General features: G+C 36.7%; 1 protein-coding gene across 1 annotated transcript in view; it reads left to right on the top strand.

The window, feature by feature from the left end:
* Positions 1 to 22,591, top strand: part of nsg2 (neuronal vesicle trafficking associated 2) — a 35,555-nt gene extending 12,964 nt beyond the window's left edge. The window contains exons 4-5 of the mRNA XM_055180739.2: positions 18,932 to 19,042; positions 21,350 to 22,591. Coding sequence (XP_055036714.1) covers positions 18,932 to 19,042; positions 21,350 to 21,541 — 303 coding nt within the window. The 3' untranslated portion in view covers positions 21,542 to 22,591. The remainder of the gene's footprint in view (positions 1 to 18,931; positions 19,043 to 21,349) is intronic.
* The last annotated feature ends 291 nt before the right edge of the window (positions 22,592 to 22,882 follow it).

The following is a 22,882-nucleotide window of genomic DNA, read 5'->3' as shown; positions in this document are numbered from 1 at the left end:
CTTCAATTCAGACACACGTCTCTTAGCAGAATAGATGTCAAGCAGACATCTGGATGGGGGAGAGGGAGAAAAATAGAGGACACTGAACTGAAATGCTGCCCTGTCAGTTTCGCCATCTCTGACTCTGGTTGAGCAGTAGAATAAGAATGAAGGAGAAGGATGGCAGACACATTTGCTATAGAAGGAACACTTATATCCTGGTGCACCCACACCGTGCTGTCAAGGCCTTCGGCTTTCCTTTAGTCTATCACCAGCTTTAACATCTCTGGAGAGAAAGTGGGAGGGAACAAAAAAAGACTGTGAAACACTGTTACACTAACCAGTCAGAGAGAAAAAGCTGCTATGGTTTTATGAGATCAGAAAAGGTGTCCATTTTCTGCTGTGCGTGTTGGGCTAATAACTTAAATAATGTAGTCGGCCTTGTAATTCTTTGTGATAGTACCTCTTAAATGTAGCATAATACCAAATGTGTACCAGTTGTCTTCAAATGTATTCCTAGTAGGGCTGTAAGATACAACATATAAAAAATATTGCAAACGTGCATATCGCAGTATGCATGTCATACAGAAAGGGTAAATAAATAAATAAAAATAATTGCGAATGTGCATACCACAATATGCATCTTATATAGAAAGGTTACCGAGGGCTCCAGACTGCCACCAAATGGTGGCATTTTGCCACCAAAATTTGAGAGTGTGCCACTGAATTTTACATCCAGTCGCACATGTGCGACCAGTAAATTTGACCTTTTTTTGTAATGTGACACTGAATTTAAAACAGCACATTGTACTTTCTGCATCTATTATCAAAGTATTTATTAGTAATACAGTGTATTACTTAGTAGAAATGTGAATATTTGGTTAGCATGTTGATTTACGGTATGTGCGCCTAAATTTTCTGGTTGTGCCCCTAAAATTTTCAGTTGGGGGCCATTGTGCTCCTAGTGAAAAAAGTTAGTCTGGAGCCCTGTTACCGCCATTATTGAGCAAGTTATTGCATATCGGCTTCTTGAATTGTTGTGTAGAACAAATTCTTAAGGGGGTTGGACATATCATGGCATTTATTTAAAAATCAAACACATTAATTTCTATATATGTACTCACACTGGCGGCATCTGACGGCGTCTGTCCACTGTGACCCTGGACGCTGCTCAAATCCCTGCCGTGCCACCAAGCATCATAGTTTAAAATGAAACATCATCATATTGGTCCCAAATCATTTATGATTAACATTAGCCTGGGAAAACCCAGACACAACTTCCGGCAAATTTAGATTTGCTCTGAAAGTAGTCTGTCAAAGAGGCCATTCAAGCCCATTTCTAATGCCGAGAAATTGCGCCACCAATCAGAAACGTTGGGGCGGGCTTTACACGATGACGACAGCGTAGCGACGGTGAAGCAGATTTTGTACATTACAAAAATGGATGCCGCCGTGGAACATCACTCGTTCCAATCAGCTATCGCCTGTTTTAAGCAATTTCGTTAAAACTCGAGCAACGAACAACACTCAAAGCCTTCATATATATATATATATATATATATATATATAAAAAGATGTTATCGCTTTCTTACCAACTTGATCCGCCAAAGTCTCCTTCATTGCTGTGATTGGTTTTAGGTCTATCCAATTGGACACAGAGGCATTTAAAAGACGCCGTTGGTGACGCCCCTTTGGAAATGATTTGTCTATGAAGCTTTGCCAGACCATATGGTCTGGTTTTACCAAGCTAGATTAACATAGGTTGCTAACGCATTTTTTGCATCTTATAGTAGACTATCTGACTAAACTTGTGCTATTTAATGTGCATGTCTGGTGTGCAATACTTGCGAGTTGCGGCGCGACACTTCTCGTTCGGTGTGCGACCCACTTTAGTCTGTGTGTCGCTTATGAAAAACTCAATAAATCAAGTATATCGTTTTTAAATTAAATGGTAACTCAGGTAATTACTACAGATTACTAAAGAGCATACAGGAAATGTATTCCAACCCTTTAAAGGACAATTTGTATTTAAAAGTCTACAAGCGTTCAAAGACATTCTGCCTTTGTTCATGCAATATAACTCAGCCTCTCATTGACAGATAGGCGACTCCCAACAAGAACGATTTATTTAAGGGCACAACATACTTTTATATAACACTGCCAATCCATTCCCCCCAGTCATGCAGTAAACTGCCTCTGGGCGTTTGCTCAGGCACAATATAAAGTACCCAATTTTGTGGGAGTGTCAGCAAACAGAGACAATTGTCACCCAGCCAGGAGTCAGGCGAGCATGCTATGCTGCAGTTATGTTGAATTGCTGGAACCATCCCCCTTCAAATGATTGCCATTCATTGAAATTGACAAATCGTTTGCTTGGGCAAAACCATATGCTGTCGAGGAGTGACCCAGGGTAACACAGGGTGTCAGTCGCTGTCAGAGTGATTGATCTGTTGAGTGATGCTGATTTTAGTGTCCATAGGCAACATCTCTTTGTATGTGGATACAGTTGTGGGTTGCTGAGAAGTTGTTTTCTCTGGCGTTAACAACACTGTAAACTGTAGATAGTGTAAAAATGTAGATTGTTAGGTTAATGTAAAATTTTTGTAGGAAATTTTGATCTCAAACAGATTAATTAGTAGACGTTATTACTTACCATCTGTGCGACGTACTGTAGTTTCTGCAATGATGTTTAGGCAGTGATATGTTGTTGTGTGGGAAATACCCCCCCCCCCAGATCTGTAATAACTAGATTAAGATCAAATAGATTAGTGTGCTAGTTCAGTCAGGATCACTTTCGTCAATTGTAAAAATGTATAAAATAATAATGCATTCAATTTGTGTTTGCGGTGTGGTTCCAGTCTGGATGCGCCCTTCCATGCAGTTAGTTCTGGACAGAGCGGGGAGGGCATCAAGTATTACATCACGCCGTTATATCTCTGTGCACTTGTCGTATTTTGTGAAATCATCAGTTGCGTAAAAAAAGCTTTGGCAATTTATTGACATCATTTGTCACGTGAGAGTGTATTTGAACGGCAGTGGGGGACGTGTTGTTCTCCCCGATCAGGGTGGCTGAAATGATTTATGACACCAGATGGCTTTTCTCTGATTAATCTCACCTTCCACCGTTGCTGGGAGAAGCTGTCCGTTTCTTTTGTCTGGCATTGTAGATAAAAACATCACCCACTTGTTGGCACAGACAGTGTGAGCTGTAGCAGCGATATTTTTTGGCGCATATGCTTGGTGATAAAGCGAAAGTTTGTAATCACACATGTTGATGGTTTAAGCAGGTTCAGCATAGTGCTAACACATTGTGAGATTGCCCAAACAACTGATACTCTAGAGTCGCTGATATTTTTGGGATTTTGTCTACTCTATACACAGATGAATTTTAAAGCGATAGTTCAGCAAAAAAAATAAAATGACCACGTGATTTACTCACCTTCAAACCATCTGAGATACATTTGTCCATCATCTTTCAGATAAATACAATTGGAGTTATTTTAGAAAATATCCTGGCTCTTCCAAGTGGCTCTTCCGTGACTTTTAAACCTGAAAAAGAGCATCCATCCTTCACAGGAGTAGTCCATACGGCTCCAGGGGGTTAATAAAGGCATTGTGAGGGTAATCGATGCAATTTTGTAGAAAAAAATCTATATTTCAAAACTATTATGACACGACCCAGCATTTGGTTTGAAATGAACACAACTGTTGGGTTTGTCCATAATTGACCCAACTATGAGTTAAAACAACCCAACATTTTTAGAGTGCCCAATCTGCCCATGGTTGGGTTAGAAAGGGTCAAACCCAACTTCTGGGTTAAATTAACCTGGGAAATTTTCATATTTGACAGAACCATGTGTTGAAACAACCCACAGCATTTTGGACTAAAACAACCCAGGATATGTTCGTGTATAACGTAATGCTTGGATTTGTCCCTTTTTGAAAATAACCCAGCATTTGTTTAAAGTGTATTTTATCCAACCATAGGTTGAAACAAGCCAGGGTTCTTTAAGTTTTTTCTATATTTTTTTATTGGGGTAAATACGTTTTTCTGTATTTTTTAGTGTGAAGTTGTACCTTTATTACTGATTAAAGCAAATTCTACAATAATGCATAGATATTGTTCACCTCAGATAGTAAATAAATAATAAATTCAATTTCTGATTTATTTCCTGTTACAATATATTTTGGAGGGCCTGGAATGTGACCGTATTATTCTCATATTAATTTACATTATCTTTAAAGTTCCATAGACAGTTTTAGTGTCATGTCGTTAAGCTAGATGAGACATTTTGGAGCTACCTTACAGATTGTACGAGTCTTCATTTTCTGTGTCTTTGTCATCATGACAGGAGTTGTCAGAAAATTTGCCAATGCTGGTAAAAATGTCAAGAAAATGGCAAAGCATGCGTTTTACTGTATCTGACAACACAGCAGAATGAGTTCATGGTACTCTATAAGACCGTTGCCTCTCTTGTGCACAAACCTCTTGACTACCTGCGGGGTGCTCAGGGAGCAATTAGTAACATAGTGCAGCTCTCTCTCTCTCTCTCTCTCTCTCTCTCTCTCTCTCTCATTCTCAGTGCACAATGTTAGCAGGGCCTATAGACATGCTGGGAACCATTCAGGCCATTGTTTTTTAATTGTTTGTTCAGATTTCTCAGTTTGGCAAGTTGGGTAAACAATTTGAGCAAACACTTACATATCTAAGTGCAGTCAACCAAATAATATTTGTTAGCAGGATGATTATGCTAATTTTATTCAGTAAACACAAAATAATACATTGACCCTCTTCAAAAAAAAAATCTTTGTTCAAGTTAGTTAATTCTTACTCTTTGTTGAGAGAACATTTTGAAGTAGGATTTTTTTTAGAGTATTGGCTACAGTGACTTCCTGCTAGCTGCAGTGCCTTATTTCAGGACACTAACGCAGCCACCTACAAATGTACAAATATACAAATATAACATTTAAATAGTCTAGATGAGTCAGATGAAGCACTCACTGTAAATACAATTTTGTAGAAATTACAGTATTACTGGCAGCTGTTTGCCAGCAAATACCACAAATGTAAATCTACAGTAAGTTACTGGCAAACAGCTGCATAACTACAGCAATTTTTACAGTGCTGGTTTACATATTCAACAAAAGATCTTACTGTTACAAATCAACATTCCTACAATGCTAGTTCTACTAATATATTTAAGAGATTTTTTTCCACTTTCAAAATATAATATTTGTAAATCAGTTTTTATGGGCTTAAAGCTGCAATCTGTAACTTTTATGGGTTAATATTTTTTCATTTTCCAGCTCCCCTAGAGTTAAACATTTGATTCTTATCGTTTTGGAATCCATTCAGCTGATCTCCGGGTCTGGCGCTACCACTTTTAGCATAGCTTAGCACAATCCATTGAATCTAATTAGACCATTAGCATCGCGCTAAAAATTAACCAAAGAGATTCGATATTTAAAACTTGACTCCTCTGTAGTTACATCGTGTACTAAGACTGACGGAAAATTAAAAGTTGCGATTTTTTTAGGCTGATATGGCTAGGAACTATACTCTCATTCTGGCGTAATAATCAAAGACTTTGCTGATGTAACATGGCTGCAGCAGGCGTAGAGATATTACGCACTGCCCAAAAATAGTCCCGTTGGTTACTTTCAATGACGGGACTATTTTCAGGTGCTGCGTAATATCACTACGCCTGCTGCAGCCATGTTACATCAGCAAAGTCCTTGATTATTACGCCAGAATGAGAGTATACACTCTAAAAACAAACGGTGCTATATAGCACCAAAAGTGGTTCTTTGCTCGTAATCATAGAAGAACCGTTTTTTAGTGCCATATAGCACCGGTGAAGCACCAGTGAAGCACCTGTGTAGAACCATATAGTGCTATGTAGAACCAAATGTGGTGCTATAGTGGTGCTATATGACACCTATATGGTTCTGCACAGGTGCTTCACCGGTGCTTCACCGGTGCTAAATGGCACTAAAAACGGTTCTTCTATGGTTACGATTCAAATCAACAGTTTTGGTGCTATATAGCACCATTTGTTTTTTTAGAGTGTATAGTTCCTAGCCATTTCTGTCTAGAAAATCTTAACTTTTAATTTTCTGTCAGTCTTAGTACATGATATAACTACAAAAGAGTCAAGTTTTAAATAGGAAAAATATTGAAACTCTGGTTGATTTTTGGTGCGATGCTAATAGTCCAATCAGATTCAATGCATTATGCCAAGCCACGCCAAAAGTGCTAGCGCCAGACCCGGAGATCAACCGAATAGATTCCAAAACGGCAAAAATCAAATGTTCAACTCTAGGGGAGCTGGAAAACAAGCCCATTCAAAAAAAGTGGAGTGTCTTTTTAACAATTTCAACTTGATTTTAAAAGTTATGTCAACCTTTTACATCCCAGAACTTAAAACAGTATGTTGAATTGAATTGCAAAGTTGTTTTAACTTCATGCTGCATTTTTTTACAGTGGTAAGCTAATAATAGAGATTTTGAATGTTGTGCTGTGAGGTCTGATTGTGTCGTTATTGACTTTGTGACGTAATTTGACTTCACCACGTTTTTACCAAAGAAATTAACTCAGCAAGTAATCTGCAATTTAAAGTGTCAAACAGATATGGCGATAAAGGAGCGAAAATTACATATAGCAGCCTTCTGAATAAATTTAAATTCACCTTATTAACATATCAGCATATCTGCATACCAGGGTTCTGTTAGGAAAAGTGGTTACTATGAAATACTGTAAGAGACAGATTCACATTTCCAAGCGTGTCACAGATAATAATAAAAAGATAAAACACTTGACTTGTTTAGTTTAAAAATCTCTGGAAATTCTTTCTTCTTACAAGCTCTATTTTCTTTGGTTTAAACATTCTGATAGATCTACAGATGAATAGTGTTTGTCAAAAGCTGGTTCCTTTTGTCCCATTTAATTTGGGTATACATAACATTTCTCTGCACCCAGAGGAGAATTCTTTAAATCCTGTCACTTCTGCTTTGAGGAAATGAAATCAGTGTGATGTGTTGTACTATCAGTGTTTCGCTGTTAATAGCTGCCAAGATTGCTTCAGATTATTCAAAACATTTATTGTCAATATTTAATTTGCATGTAGACATTCATTGATTAAAAATGTTGGAAGCATGAGGAGGGCCCAAATAAGTATCAATATGTGTGGAAGTTACAGCCCCATCAAGCAAGCTTTTGCCCAAATTTCATGCAGAGAAATGTATTCGTGTTCATGTCTGGCTATACCTAAGCCCTTTCACACACAGATTACGGAAAATACATGGAAAATGTGTCTCAGATTTGTGTCTGGAATCTGTGAGTGCTTTCATATACTATACCATAAAGACACATGACGTAACTTGTAATATATTTGTAATTATGCACTTGGTGGTTTTTTCCACCGCATCTTAAGTTTGCTTATTATCTGCAATTTCTCACTCGAGAAACCAGGCACTTGCATTGTTTTTATCATAAACTAGCGCATGACGTGCTGTTCTATTTTGCTGGTGAATGGGCAGCTATTTCATCCATAAATGTCTTATAAGTCCTTTCTGCTTGAATGAAAGAGAACAGAAATCTTTAAAATCAATCACAACAAGTCTATAGTTCTCTATGCCACCTGCTTTTGCAGTTTACTTAGTTCTGGATCAGAAGACATATTTTCCTAGGCTAACAGACTAGATAGCATTGACTCTTTACAAACAGTGAACAAACACTTTGTTATTTTCCATTCCCTTGACATACACTGCATCCCCAGCCTCTCCTCACCCTGTTCCTGAGTTTCAAATGCTTAGGAACACATAAAGCGAACCATTACAAATCACACAAATGTCCTTCTCAAAATCTCTGTGCTATTTTCCTCTGTTTATCTAAAATCCATCATTGACCAGAGGGTAATTCTGAAAGCAAATAACTGAAGCGTTATTTATCGAATAACGCCAAAAGCTGGATATCTTTCTTAACACTCTGTGGTTCGGCTCACATTTCATAACCGAGTTACTCTGGATAAAAGAGTCTTCTGCCCACTATGGCTCAGGGATGCATTGATTTATTTATTGACTGGCATCCCACTGCTTTGGGGGAACCACTGTTATGTGGCAAGAGTAGATATGAATCTCAGTCGTAGACCCCCTGAGGATATTGTGATGGATGGACCTGCTCGCACATATGGAGTGGAAAGTGGGCCGGCTGTGCGTGTAGGCGATTGTTTCGGTTGCGTTTTAGCAGAGACACCGGAACGAGACCAGCAACAAGAGCTGCTTATTGAGCCAAAACCAGACTATCCCAGAATACCAGTAATGAAATCATGAAGTAGCCAATTGGAAATAATATCACAACTTACATACCAATTAGATTAAAGGTGCATTGTGTAACTTTTAGAATGATCACTTGACAGAAATGCAATATAATCTACATAACTATATTATCAGTGGTGAAGAAAGTCCTTACAAAACGAACTGTATTGTTTTTATTACCTTAGAATAAAGCAATAAGCCCCAAGAAGCAGTGGGTTACCAGTGCATTTTGTAACAGCTAAGGGGCATTGTTAGGCACTGTAACCCCACTGCTTTGCGGGGCTTATTGCGTTTATAAAACAGTTACTTCATACGCATAGCAGGATTTCATAAAACACAAATAAGGTGTATTTACTCTTCTGCCAAACAAAGTAGTTTCCTCAGAATCAAGTGTGGTTGAAACAGAGCGCAGTTCCCAACCAACACAGACGCAGCAAAGACACAATAAAAATATGATTTAAGACTGTGGTGTTTATTTTCATAAATCAACATTCATCTAATTTATACATTAACATTTATATCTGCAACTGTTTAAGTAATGAATAAATATGCGTGGAAGCATGCTTAACTCTTCCCCGTCAGCGTTTTTTTTTTTTTAAGTTGCCACCCAGTTTTAGTTTAAAGGCTTCCAGAAAAATTATCTTTTTTAAATAAACATAAAATATATCTAATGAAAGAACAGACGCTCTGCTTTAAAAAAAAGTTTCATCCTACCTTCATTTGTTCTCTAATCACCTTTCAAATTTTCAGCTAAAAGCGGAGATAATTCCATTTTTGTGGAGAACTTTTGTAAGAGATCATATTCAAAGCCATCAAAACTTACACACTGTGTTTTTAGTGTTGAGTGAATGCGTCAGTGTTTAAGTTGGGTAATATCGCCACCCAGTGGATAATATCGGAAATACAGATTTTATTTATTAACTCCCCAGGGAGCGTTTTCTCTTTATTGACGAGATGACTCAACAATATTTATTGACATTTATCTGGATATCGCCATAATTGTGAAAATGTAGACAAATTAAAAATATGATTAAAGACTCTGTTGTTTAGTTTTATAAATCAGTATGCAGCAACAGTGGCGCAGTGATACTTATGTAATGCGGTCTGAACCGTGGGGTTACCGGGGTATTTTATCACGGCTTGGAACGCGTTTCAACCAATCAGAATGAAGAACCAGAACGGGCCGTTTTATAATGAGCCATTTATCTACATAAGCTGCTGACCCCCTTACATGGATTTCATACCGCCATGATTCTACAGCAGCCTAAATGGGCAAACTGCTCTACAGATAGCGTTATGTCACTACGTTGTCTCAAACAATGACATGTTTGTCCTGTGGCGGCTACTGTAGCTTCACCTTGCGTTTCAAAAGGGAGTGGTGAGCTGTAGACCTTGGTTCACATGCAATTCACAATTTCACCGGCCATTAAAAAACTACACAGTGGACCTTTAAATGTAACATTATTGCATTTTAATAGAGATTGCAGTGCAAATGGAGTGCTTATTGGATATCTACTTCGAAAAGAAGACCTCTAGTCTCACATTTATTTAGCAAGGCTAGTAAACAAGAGCCAGACATATTAAGTATAAACAAAAAATGGTCCTAACCTCACGTGTCAGGATACAGTGCATAATATTGAAGGAGTAAATTAAATTGTGCTATAATTACAGTAATTATACAGATGTGCCTTTGAGGAATGGACAAAACCATTAGCAAGGCTATAACAGGAGAAATCTCTTTCAGACATGAACTCACAGAGGTTAGCAAACGTCGACCTTAACTGCAGAACATTGAAGATCATTCAGTATTCATTAAAAAGAAATGTAGTGAAGAGGCAGAAAATATTATAGCTCGAGCAGAAACTGTAATAGACAGGAACAAAAGGGTACAAAGGACAGACGACAAAAAAAAATACTCAAATCTGGCATCACTACTATGTGATGTCCTTGACATCTTTATAGAGGAAAAAGAAAGATCTCACGTTAAGAATTATAAACGGCTAATTGAAACTAACTGGGGTAATTCATGGTTTTAAAGGTGCAGTGTGTACTTTTTAGAAGTATCTCTTGACAGAAATGCAAAATAATATACAAAACTATATCATCAGAGGTGTATGAAGACCTTTTTATAATGAACTTTTATGTTTTTAATACCTTAAAATGAGACATTTTTATCTACATACACAGAGGGTCCCCTTACGTGGAAGTCGCCATTTTGTGCCACCATGTTTCTACAGAAGCCCTTAACGGACAAACTTTTTAACTAAGTTGTGTCCAACGATGACATGATTTTCCGGTTGCGGCTACTGTAGATTCTCTATTTGTTTCAAAACAAGGGGTTAGGCATAAAAAAAAAAGTTTGGTTCTGGTTGGTTGTCAGTTTAGGTCATGGGTCGGTAGGGATTTTATTTTATTTTATTTTAATTTTTTTCAGTGGCAGCAAGGGATAGGTAGGAAATTGTTACATTTTTAAATTGAATAGCGGATATATGAGGTGACTTTGGCTATATTGCGTGTTTGTCTCACGCAGCGCAGCACGTCTCCACGGATTATCTCTTTTGTCATAATCAGGATTTGACATTAACTTTTTTGCTCACCAGCCAAAGTGGCTAGTTTTTCAAAGTTACTAGCCACTCAGCTTTTTCACTGGCCAAATTTTTGTTGCTGGTAAAATCAATTTTATATGATTAAACTTGACTTTGGCATCCTAAAATGACTTTAATTCGAGCAAATGTACTTGCTAAATTAGATGCAGACTGAATTTCAAATGCAGTCTGACTACCCAAATTAAGACAACATTTATTAGCTGGTATATAGCTGGTATATCAGTATAGATCATATCATATATTTAGGTGCATGAAAAACATGCTAGTAAGTAAGGCATAAATAGATTAACTTTGAATGAATATATTAAAAGTAGAGCAGGGGTGTAGAAGAAACACTAATTCTAAACTGAAAAGATAAACACAAAACCCATCGACAACCACTTTAAATATTTATTAACAACAGCAGTAAATACTGTCAAGAAATGTACATTAATTTTACTCTCAGCTAGTTTATGCAGATGTATTTTATAAGCTTGATCATGGTTACTGATAAAAGTGATTTAAGACTTTTTAATGACAAATGTTGAGAGGGCATTATTGTAACATTAAAATGATGCGCAAACCTCTCAGCTGGCGGGTTTTCTTTGATTTCGTGTGCATTCAGGTATGCGCTGAATTTCTCTTCGCTCTTGCCCTGAGAGTTTGCACGCAATTTATATCTAATCAATCACTTCCATGCAATTGTTTTATCTTTCCCGAAGTGTGTATGCGCTCAGACTGCGTCCTCTTGTGCATTCGCAAATCCATCAGCTCTTGCGCGCTCTCTGGAAGGTGACGCTTTGGTCCGCAACGCCCCGCTGATCGCGCGTGCGTCTCTCAACAAACGGTCTCTTTGCGTTGCGCTGGGTGCAGAGTGCTCATGGAAGTTGTCGCATTGCGTATTGTTTATCATTTCGCATAACTTTTAAGAAAACTACAATTAAAAAATTATATTCAACCTGGCAAAGTGGCTAGTGGGATTGGCTGTCTTACCCGCCACGGCCGAAATCTACCCGCATTTGGCGGGTGTTAATGTGTTAATGTCAAGCCCTGGTCATAATACCATAAATTCAAATATTATAATTCACTTTCTGACCGCAAAAATTAGTCTTGGTTTGTCCTCTCTGGAAGAGAAAAGCCCACTTGCATATCGTTGTTCAGCTCGTCTTTTTTGGTCTGTAAGTTACAACTTTCGGCGGGCGCAAAAGATTACGTTGCTGTGCACGAAAAAGCATCTCGAATGCACACCAAAAGTTACCAGTGCTTTTGTAAGTGACGACAACGATGTGTGAACGATTGTGTTAGCGACCGTATAGCTGCCTTGTTTTTAGCATTGCTAGAGGATGTTGCATCGCGTGCTTTACAAAAACGGTGCTGTACTAAAAGGTAAATTATAGTTCGCCTCAAAGTTTTGTGTATTTATTTAATGTGTATTATTTCTTCCCCAAGCTCATAAAATAAATTTGGGTCGCACATAAATTGGCAGGGTCGGTCGGAAACCGGAACCAAACAAATTTTTTTCTTATGCCTTAGCAGTGGACTGAGCCGTTGGTTGCAATTCACAACCTAATTTACACACTGCACCTTTAAGGGAATTTACTATGGTAACTTAGAATGCAGTTACATGACATTCTTTGAAGTGAGTCCTGTTTTGGAGTTCGATAGTTTATTTCAACCAATATGATTTTTTAAATTAAACTTGATATCTTCCCAGGTAAATATTGTATATATTATATATTATTGATTCAAATAATTGTATATAATTTTGAGATATTGAGCTTCAAAGTTTTTGCATTACATATAGGAAAACTTACATGGGGAAGAAGTTTCTTTCAAACATGAAAATAACAGGGACCCTAAATGTATTCTAAATATACAATATCAAAGTCCTAACAAATTTCTAAATGTGGATTTTTGGAAGGGGTCAAATGCAGATAGAACCTTCTAATTCTAAAAAAACACTTTTCGCTAAGAATTATAAGGTTCTATCTGCAAAAACATTATTTAAACATTAAATATAAAATTAATGTTGTAACAATTTTCCAACATGTGTTAGAAATTAACATTTTAATCATTTATATGACATTTTATATTTTTATTTTTAGCACTTTTATCTCTAAAAGTCTGATGTGACATTGCTCATTTACAACATTGCTTCTTCCCTCTTTTGCCTCAGTTTCTCTACCATCCTCCTGTATATGTCGGGTTCATTACAAAAATAGACAATTTTGTTTTAGCATGTTATACTATTCCCTACTGAAAAATCCAGCTAAAACCAACATAAGCTGGTGAGTTGGTTTTAGCTGGTCTCAAAACTTGGTTTTAGCAGGTCTCCCAGCTTGGTTTTAGCAGGTATTGCTGGTGTAGCAAGCTGGTCTAGCTGTGTTTTGGTCACTTTATAAGCTGGTCTAGCTGGACTTAGCTACTGCCACCTTAAACCAGCTTAACCCAGCTACCAGCTTATGCTGGTCTTTGCTGGATTTTTCAGTAGGGTTGAGCAGCTACAGGCTACAATCATTCTGAAATCATTGTAATACTGAGGTAACTGCTTTAACAACCTTTCACATGTTAACATTTTGACATAACGATCATAACTTAATGTAAACACACTTTTTTGGGTAGGATAGGTTAGTTTCGTTTTTTTCTGTTTTTTATATCTTAGTGCTTGCCTCTTAATATCAGGAACTAAGAAGCTAGCACTTCTGGCTAGTGTGGTGTCTAACTATGTATAATCTCCTCAGCAAGACCTAAAAAAAAGACTGCCCCTACTGAAAAATCCAGCAAAGACCAGCATAAGCTGGTAGCTGGTTTTAGCTGGTTTAAGGTGGCAGTAGCTGGTGTAAGCTGGTCCAACCAGCCTGGCAAATCTGGTCAAGCTGGTGGGTCAGCTGGTCTTCCAGCATGACCAGAAAAGTCCAGCTAGGCCAACTTAAAATGTGACCAAAACACAGCAAGACCAGCTTAAAAGTGACCAAAACACAGCTAGACCAGCTTAAAAAGTGACCAAAACACAGCTAGACCAGCTTAAAAAGTGACCAAAACACAGCTAGACAAGATTAAAAAGTGACCAAAACACAGCTAGACCAGCTTGCTACACCAGCAATACCAGCAAAAACCAAGCTGGGAGACCATCTAAAACCAACTGACCAGCTTAAGCTGGCTTTTACAGTAGGGTGAACTTGTCAGGAATTCGGGTGTCGATCTTTTTTTGTCGATTTTGCGTTGCGCAGCATAATCCTCACAGATATTGGGTGTCTGTGATTTTTACTGTCGTCAAGGAAAAAGCCGGCAACACGACATATAGGGACGGTTTCCCGGACAGGGATTAGACTAGTCCTAGACTAAAATAAATGTAAGAGCTGTCCAAACTGAAAACAACTTGCACTGACATATCTTAAAATACATCAGTGCCTTTGTTTTACCTCAAAATGCACACAAGTAATGCTTTTAGTAAGCCATGTTTGTTTGACTTTGTAGATAGAACCTTTTTGTTTCTTTTAATAAAACGTCCCAAAATGTACATAACTTAAAAAAAAACATCACATAATGTAAATAAGTTGTCACAGAGTAAGAATATGTGAATAACTCAATTTTGACAAAAATGTCAGATAGAACCTTATAATTCCAAGGGGACGATATATATATATATATATATATATATATATATATATATATATATATATATATATATATATATATATATATATATATATATATATAAAGCATTATATATATATATAAAACATTATATATATATAATGCATTAAATATTAAACATGTTTTTTTAATGAACCAGTTGGGTTATCTTAATGTTTATTCCACCAGAGATATTCAACAACAACACAACAAGAACAAAAAATTAAACCGTTGCTCTTCACTCCATGCAGAATCAGCACAGCACATTAATACCGCCAGCATTCCAGCCAAGATAAATCCACCCAAGGGAATTATGGTTTTCTATACATGGATTATTCTGACCCCAAAAAAAGTCACTGGAGAGCAGGAAAAACAACAACAAACCCTACAACCTTGAGTCTTGTCGGTAGGGTTTTGTAATGATAAATAAACCTAGTGTGTGAGGAAAAAACAATAAAGCAGATGGTGGTGTGTCCGATATGTCACAAACATGTTGACTTTTGAGTGGAAATGACCTAATTTCGTGGCAGCTTTGTCCTGAGACCAAAGTGAATTTTCCATTTTGGATCGTATTTAACAGAACAAAGCTTTTATTGGACCCTGTAATTCATTCGCAGGGGATGGGGATGATAAACAGCGATTTTAATGTCGGTGAAGACAGTCAAGCATAAATAATTTGCATAAAGTAAATGAGGGGTGTGGTAGAGTCTTTTCTGCCGTGGTGGCTTTAACCTGAATTGATGTTTTACGCTGCCAGCATTATGTGCTCAGACCGAATCAAAAAAGACAAAGCGAAGCATTAATGGATTTATTGGCAACTTTCACGGCTCAAGCAGGATTCCCTTAATGCATACCTTTATTGAAAATGTCAAATCAGGGCATCTGACAAAGGATGGTTTAAAAAGTGGTTTAAATGTAGATTTTATTCAGAGCGTGTAATGCACCCGGCCATTTTGCATTAGTCCCACCACTTAGCAACATGGTGAAAACATGGACAGTTTGGCCAAGTACATTAAGCAGCACACAAATATCGCACACATCTTGTTTGGTGCACCAGAGTCTTGATTCATAGTTGATTTCAGTCGAGTTTACGCACTAAGCAAACACAATATCATGATAAAATTCTCAATTTAAATTACATTTCAGAATTAAATGAAACATTCAGGATGCTCAATACATTTTGGGATGGCCTTTTTTAAGGATATAAAAAAAAGATTTCCTTAACAAAAAATATGGTAACACTTTAAGATTGGGTCCCACTTTTAAAGGGGACATTTTACAAGACTTTTTTCAGATGTCAAATAAATCGTTGGTGTCCCCAGAGTACATATGTAAAGTTCTAGCACTACATATCATATAATCATATAAAATTGCCACTTTGTAGGTGTGAGCGAAAGTGTGCCATTTTGGGTGTGTCCTTTAAAATGTACAGTAAATGAGCTGATCTCTGCACTAAATGGCAGCGCCGTGGTTGCATAGTGCAGATTAAGGGGCGGTATTATCCCCTTCTGACATCACAAGGGGAACCAAATTTCAATAAGCTATTTTTTCACATGCTTGCAGTGAATAGTTTACCAAAACTAAGTTACTGGGTTGATCTTTTTTTTTATAATTGGGGACCCAATTATAGCACTTGAACAAAAGTCAGATTTTCATAAAATGTTCACTTTAAGTAATTGCACTGTAAAAAGTAAAAGTTGTATCAACTTAGCAAATTACTTTAATTGTAGGGATGCACCGAATATTTGGTCACCGAAAATTTTCGGCCGAAAATGGCCCAAAAGAGCATTTTCGGTTTTCGGCCGAAAGACATTTATCACAGAAACAATATGGCCGAAATGTTGTGATGACTCAAACAAACTGCGACCTGCACGTGCTTGTCTGAAGCAACATGTATGCGGTGTGGACGTATTTAACCGCAAAGAGGCGCTAAAGTGAGCAGTCTGTACGCACAGATGCACACGAGGTTGAATGTGTCCGGTCCAGACGTGATCACCACAGTATGCCCTTCAAAGATCAGAACTCTTGATGTGTAAACTTTAGAGAGAGTCGCGCAAATGTGGCTCATACTGTAGTCCATAAACATACATGTGCCGAATAAAGCAATGAAAAACAACGTAATGTTTTTATGCTACACTGTTTGGGATTCGCCCTCGGTCTCTGTGTGCGCGCGTGTTTAAGTGCCCTCAATATTGCACACACGAGTGAGACGCAAACAAGCGAACATAAAATCTTTCTATTATTGACAGGACACAAATAAACAAAATGATCTCCACAGTTTTCTTTTTCTAATAAAAACATTTGTTTACGTCTTAACTGTATGTATAGATTACAGTCAGAAACCAGTCTCTGCTTATTTAAAGAGACAGTACCCTCAACAAGTCTGTCATTAATGTTAATCAAACCACCCAAGACAAAGAGAAAATCACTTCTGTAGCTTTAAAAATAATAATATATTTAATTTATACAAAGACAGTGTTATGACTCATTTAATTCGATTTCTGTACCTAATGGTAATTTTAGCCCTTATTAATGTGCAACTTTGTTCTTTTTTTATAAATGTTTGCAATTTCTTTATTTGTTATTAGATTTTCCCCACCCTTTTTTTGCTGATCTGAAAAATAATCCTATCCGTGTCCCAAAAACTGTAATGTGATCCGAACTGTGAGATTTGTGATCCGTCACACAACCCTAGTAAAGTTAGTACACAGTGATAGCCATAAATTCATTTGTACTAATAATTGGCATAATAATTTATTTCGTGTTTCGGTTTCGGTTTCGGTTTTTCGGCCTTGGTTTCCTCGTTTTCGGTCAAGAATTTTCATTTCGGTGCATCCATTTAATTGGTAACGCCTTAAGTTGAAAATTATATATAAATGTATATACTGTACAGTGCTGCCTTAGATTTAAAAAAAAAAAGAAATCTTAGCAAGCAGTAATGTTGTTAGAAGTGCCTTCATGTTGAGAGTTTACCTACTGTACTGTATGATGCTTGAGAGTACTGTCTAGATTGGCTGCTCAATAGGTTTTATAAGCCATCAATAAACAGTATTTGTAAAAATTTGTGTTTCAGTGTTTATGATGTAAACTTTTTTTTTCTAACCGTATTTTCTTCGTGTTAATGTTGTTTATGGTAAATATGTTTTAACTGAAGAGCACAGTGAGAGTTCTGAAAAATTCAGACATGGTCAGTTTTTTCTCATTTATTTTTCATTTCATTTTGCATAATTCTAATTAGTCTGTCTTCAAAAAAACATATTTTTGCTGTCTCCGAGACTGAAGCGCAGAAAGTGTCCTGGCTTTTACTAAACTAATCGGCCCTGACAAATTGGTCTGGTCTGGTGAGGAATTGGCTTCTTTAAACCTCGGATTTGTGGTTTGGACCACACAGAGTCCTCGTTTGAGCTGCTCCTTTGAGACAAATGTGGTGTGACAGATTGTGCTGCATCCTGTGAGGTGAATGTTCTTGACGTTTACAGTGATGTGAAAAAATTAATGCTGCTGGAGGGAAAAGAACAACAGAGTTGCTATCATCAAATTTTTTCTCCAGTGGATCGCTCAGTCCCAATTGTGTCTTTGAATTTGCAGCGGTTTAGAGACAAATTCAATTTTCGGTATTTTTTATGTTTTGCATTTGGTTTTATATTTCTGTTCATTGTCTGTTGATGTACCACACAGATTAGTTGACAGCAGCAAACTGTATGTGCAATGAATCTAAAGCATGTCTTTTAATGCATAAAGATTAACCTTTAAACAACACAAATTTACTTTTGCATGAGGTATTTAGACTTAAATAAGACTCAGACATTATTATATGATAAATAATCTTTCATACAATCTAAAAATATTGGGTTGTTTCAACCCATTGTTGGGAAAAACATGGACAAATATCAACCGGGCATGGGTTATAAATACTGTAAACCTATGCTGGGTTGTTGTTTACCAAACCATGGGTTGAAACAACCCAACATTTTATGTAGACCTAACAGTTTATATTACAGTGACATGGTTATGGTCAGATGACAATCAGGAAACATTCTAGATTGAAACCACAGCAAGCTTAAGAAATTTGCAATTTTAGTAAAATCAAAACAAAACCCAGTAAGATCATTTTATGCCGTTTATTTTATTTCTTAATAAGATTGTATTTTTTATTTTTCAATTTTTCATATTTCAAGATATTTATTATTTGAAAGTATTTATCCGGTGATGGTTTTAAAACATTATATCATGTTGATAGCCTTTAAAACTTGTATTTGTATATATACATGTTTTATATATATACTGTAGTATTTTCTAATAGCCATTGTTAGCATTTGTAATATCATTGACAACTTGTAAACAAAGTGATCTAGAAATAAATACACAAGCTAGTATTGAACTGTCGTAAACGTTATGCTTTTTTCTGTTTTTAGGTCACCATCCTTATTATTCTGGCTTTGGCTTTTTTGGCCTGCATAGTGTTCCTGGTGGTGTACAAAGCTTTCACCTATGACCACAGCTGTCCTGATGGCTTCGTCTATAAGGTAAGCAGGTCCAAGATTAATCTCTCTTCAGTAAACAACAGGCCAGTAATAAATAAAGGATTTTGAAAAACAAACATTAACCAACCATGTCTCCTAATTTCAACTTTATATGTACTGGTTTCAAGTGTCTAATTCAGATTTAAATGCTTAAAGGCGGAGTCCACGATGTTTGAAAGCCAGTGTTGATATTTGAAATCACCCAAACAAACAAGCCCCTAGCCCAATAGAATCTGCACCTTCTGTTGATAGACCCGCCCCACACATACGCAACCCGGCATTTGATTTGATTTGATTGGCTATAAGTGTGTTTTGGTAGTCGGCCCGTCTCCTTTTCCAACGCGTTTTTCAAACATCGTGGACTCCGCCTTTAAGTCAGTCAATACATCTAGCCCAGTTTTAAACTTTTGAATAAATAATCTGAATTATAATGAAAAAATAAGGAATATTGTTTGGTAATTCCCTCACACTTTCTAGTTTTGCTGCCTGGTGATTTTGGTTCATTGAAATGATGCAAATGAATGGAAGTTAATCAGCCTGATCTACTTATTTGTGCTGGAAATATCGGTTGTAAGTGTGATGTACATGTGACATCTTTTTGTTGATCCTTTAAGTTGTATGTCAAGTCAAGAATAATTGACCACGGGCCGTTGAATTATTACTAAAATAATGCACACCCGAGGTGGTCATGCGGCCACGATGCGAAGTGGAATTATTTTTCAGTAATTCAACGGCCTGGAGTCAATTATTCTGCGTATACTACGGTTACCACACCTCAAGACATTGATCACATTATATATTTAAAGGGATTTGTCCAGTTTTTGTACTTAAATCGTTATTGTGAGTAGGACTATTTCTTCCTCGTCTCATCCAACAGCTCTTTTGCTTGTTCCAAAATGCCATTTTAAAGCTGGCAATGGAGGCTTGAGTCGTTGATGGGATTATAATGCAGTTGTTAAGGAAGTTATTAGAAAGAGAGCAAGAGCAACAGTGACACAGAGAAAGAAAGAAAGAGAGAGAGAGAGAGAGAGCGAGAGAGAGAAAGAGAGAGAAAGAGAGGGCGAATGAGAGAGAGAGATTGAGTAAACAAGGCTACCTCTGTGCGTCTCTAAACAGGGCTGTTGTTACCTCGGAAAATCGTCTGTCATGTTGTTTTTGTTAGTCCGTTATTACAGTTAACTATGCAAAGTGATATGGAACTGTAATGCGGTCAAGATAGTTGCCTGGAACTACGTTCGCCGTGCGTTTCCCAGAAGATAATTCCACACCTCAGAACGTTCATCAGCCATTCAGATTCAAGCATTCAACAGACACATAGTATAAGTGATGTTAATTTATTGTATATCTGTTTTCTTAAAGGTGTATTCTGTTATTTACTCTACTTCATGTTGTTTCAAATCTGTAAAATAATTGAAATAAATATTTTAGAAATATCATGGCCGCTATTTAAAAAAAGAAAGTGATGGAGGACTGAGGCTGTCAATATTAAAAATATAGCAAGTAGACCTATATGGTTTTTGTTTATACATATCTATATATACTTATAGGTACCAATATACCTCTAAGGCACCAGCGAACACCTTAGATGTACCAATATTAAATTTTAGGTACAAAAATTATGTTCGAAAAGGTACCACCCCAGTGACAGCTTTTGTTCCTTCATGTACCTTTTTTTCTGAGAGTGAAAAAGACCATGAAAGTGTTACATAAGTTACATGAGTGTTAAATTTAAAGTCATTTGAATCCATGCAATATCTTTGTCAGATTCAGTAACTTTATGGCACTCTTATGGTTTCATTCTATGGAAAAACAGCAATATTGAAAAATTCACCTCGTTTCATGAAAGAAGTGAAGTAATATAAGTTTGTAACATCATGTTGGGAAAACTAGCTTCTGTTGCAAAAGATTTTATAATATAATTTGTTTATTGTACATTTTTATATTTTGAGTGCTCAGAAAATTACACTGTAAAACAAAGTTCCTTGTTTCAATAATTTTTTTTAAGTTTTATCAACTTGAATTAAAAAGTCATTTAACTTTTTGACTGGTGAGGGGTTGGTATAAATAAATAAAAAACAAAGTTGAATGGGCTATGTTATAACAACTTTATTTTTATAATTTATAGCAACTTCTATCAGGTTAAAATTACTTATTAGTTCAAGGTGTTTCAACTTAAACATTTAAGTGCAACTAGATATTTTTACAGTGTTTGAAGAGATTATCCAAAACAGGTCTGAAAGACATGATTATATACAGTATGAATGGCGGATGCTAAAAGCTGTAATGTTATGTTTTCACTTTTCCCAACAGCACAAGCGTTGTATCCCCGCATCATTGGAGGCTTACTACGCTGCCCAGGATGCCAACAGCCGCGGTCGCTTCTACACCGTCATCAGCCACTACAGCATGGCCAAACAGACCACCTCTCGCTCGGTTTCCCCCTGGATTCCTGGTGGCAATGCCCAACACGATGTCAAGCCTCCCAACACAGACAGCCAATGAGATTTGCCATGCTGATTTTTAAAGGAATATCATCACAGTCACTTACTGTACATCTTGCGATTTCCTCAATCCCTTATATTTTCAGTGGTTCATTTGTCTCCGCTACCTACAATGTCTGAGTTTTTAATAGTAGTTGATCTTAGGTTTATTTTTTGTTTCATTGGTATGTATGTTTACTGTACATTTTTTGTATTTAGTGTTCAACTATCGTTTGTATAAAGGCATGACAGCGATCTTGTCAAAATGGTTTCCACACACTGTGTCTGTGAGTGTCAATGAACCGTTATGTAAACACCCAACCTGATCTCACGGGAATTTGTACGTATTTTACAGATGGACTAATTCGTGTGAAGTGAATTGTACAAAAACTTAAGATTATTACAAGTAAGAATACGTAAGAATTGCCATGAGATTGTGTTGGAATACTACCCATAATTCCCTCTTGTAGTTAGGTGATGACAACATCATCTCATGAGGCATGAAAAACAAAGAGTTTTGTGTATTTATTTTTCACACGCTCTTATAATCGAAAATGAAAACAAAACCCACTTGTTAGATTCATTTTAGATTCACGTTATTGATGTAGGCTAAAAGTAGACTGGCAAAAGAACACATTGTAATGTACAGAATGATATATGGTTCCTACTTTGAACCTCAATGTAAATAATCAACGAGAGCCATTACCCATGATGTGTATCTCTGTCAGACACAACGTTATGTTATCAGAGTTTCTCAATGGATGAGCAGAGATGTTTAGAGCTTTGCGACTTGCTTTAGCTGGTGTCTATGCTTGCATTTAACCGAGGACTAAAAAAACCAGAGGCATTGAGATGCATTAGTGAAGCGTCTCATCTTGAAATCCTGCCAAAGCTTCATTTTCTGCTATGTTTGGTCACAGGTCTGCTGTTTTTCCATTTTTATATTTGTTGTGAGAAAAAAATGGATTTTTGAAATCTTGTGCTGTTGTTAGTTGAGATGTAGCGAAGCCTTGAGTATTTTCGACTGTATATCCTTTAGGTTCAAAACAATAAAGATATACAAGGTGTTCAATCGCTGAGTCTTTTGGTTTTTAGAAATCTGATGGAAAATTGAATGGGCTTGTATTTGTGTCACGAATCGATAAAAACACAACAGAATCAATAAAAAAAATCTTAAAAACATACACACGTCATCTCAGAAGACATTTCTTCAATATCAATTGTAGTCACCAACTGAATTAAATAAAGATCGGGCCGTGCACAGATATTTTGAGGGGCAGTGGCCCAAACCAAAAATAAGGGGTGGTACTATTAATTTTTTTAATAAAATATGATTATTATAATAGATTACTAGCAACTAAGA

The sequence above is a fragment of the Misgurnus anguillicaudatus genome, chromosome 9 (genome assembly GCF_027580225.2).
Source record: "Misgurnus anguillicaudatus chromosome 9, ASM2758022v2, whole genome shotgun sequence".
NCBI classification, from domain to species: domain Eukaryota; kingdom Metazoa; phylum Chordata; class Actinopteri; order Cypriniformes; family Cobitidae; genus Misgurnus; species Misgurnus anguillicaudatus.
The sequence above is the reverse complement of the archived record's forward strand: the minus strand, read 5'-3'. Positions and strand labels throughout refer to the sequence as shown.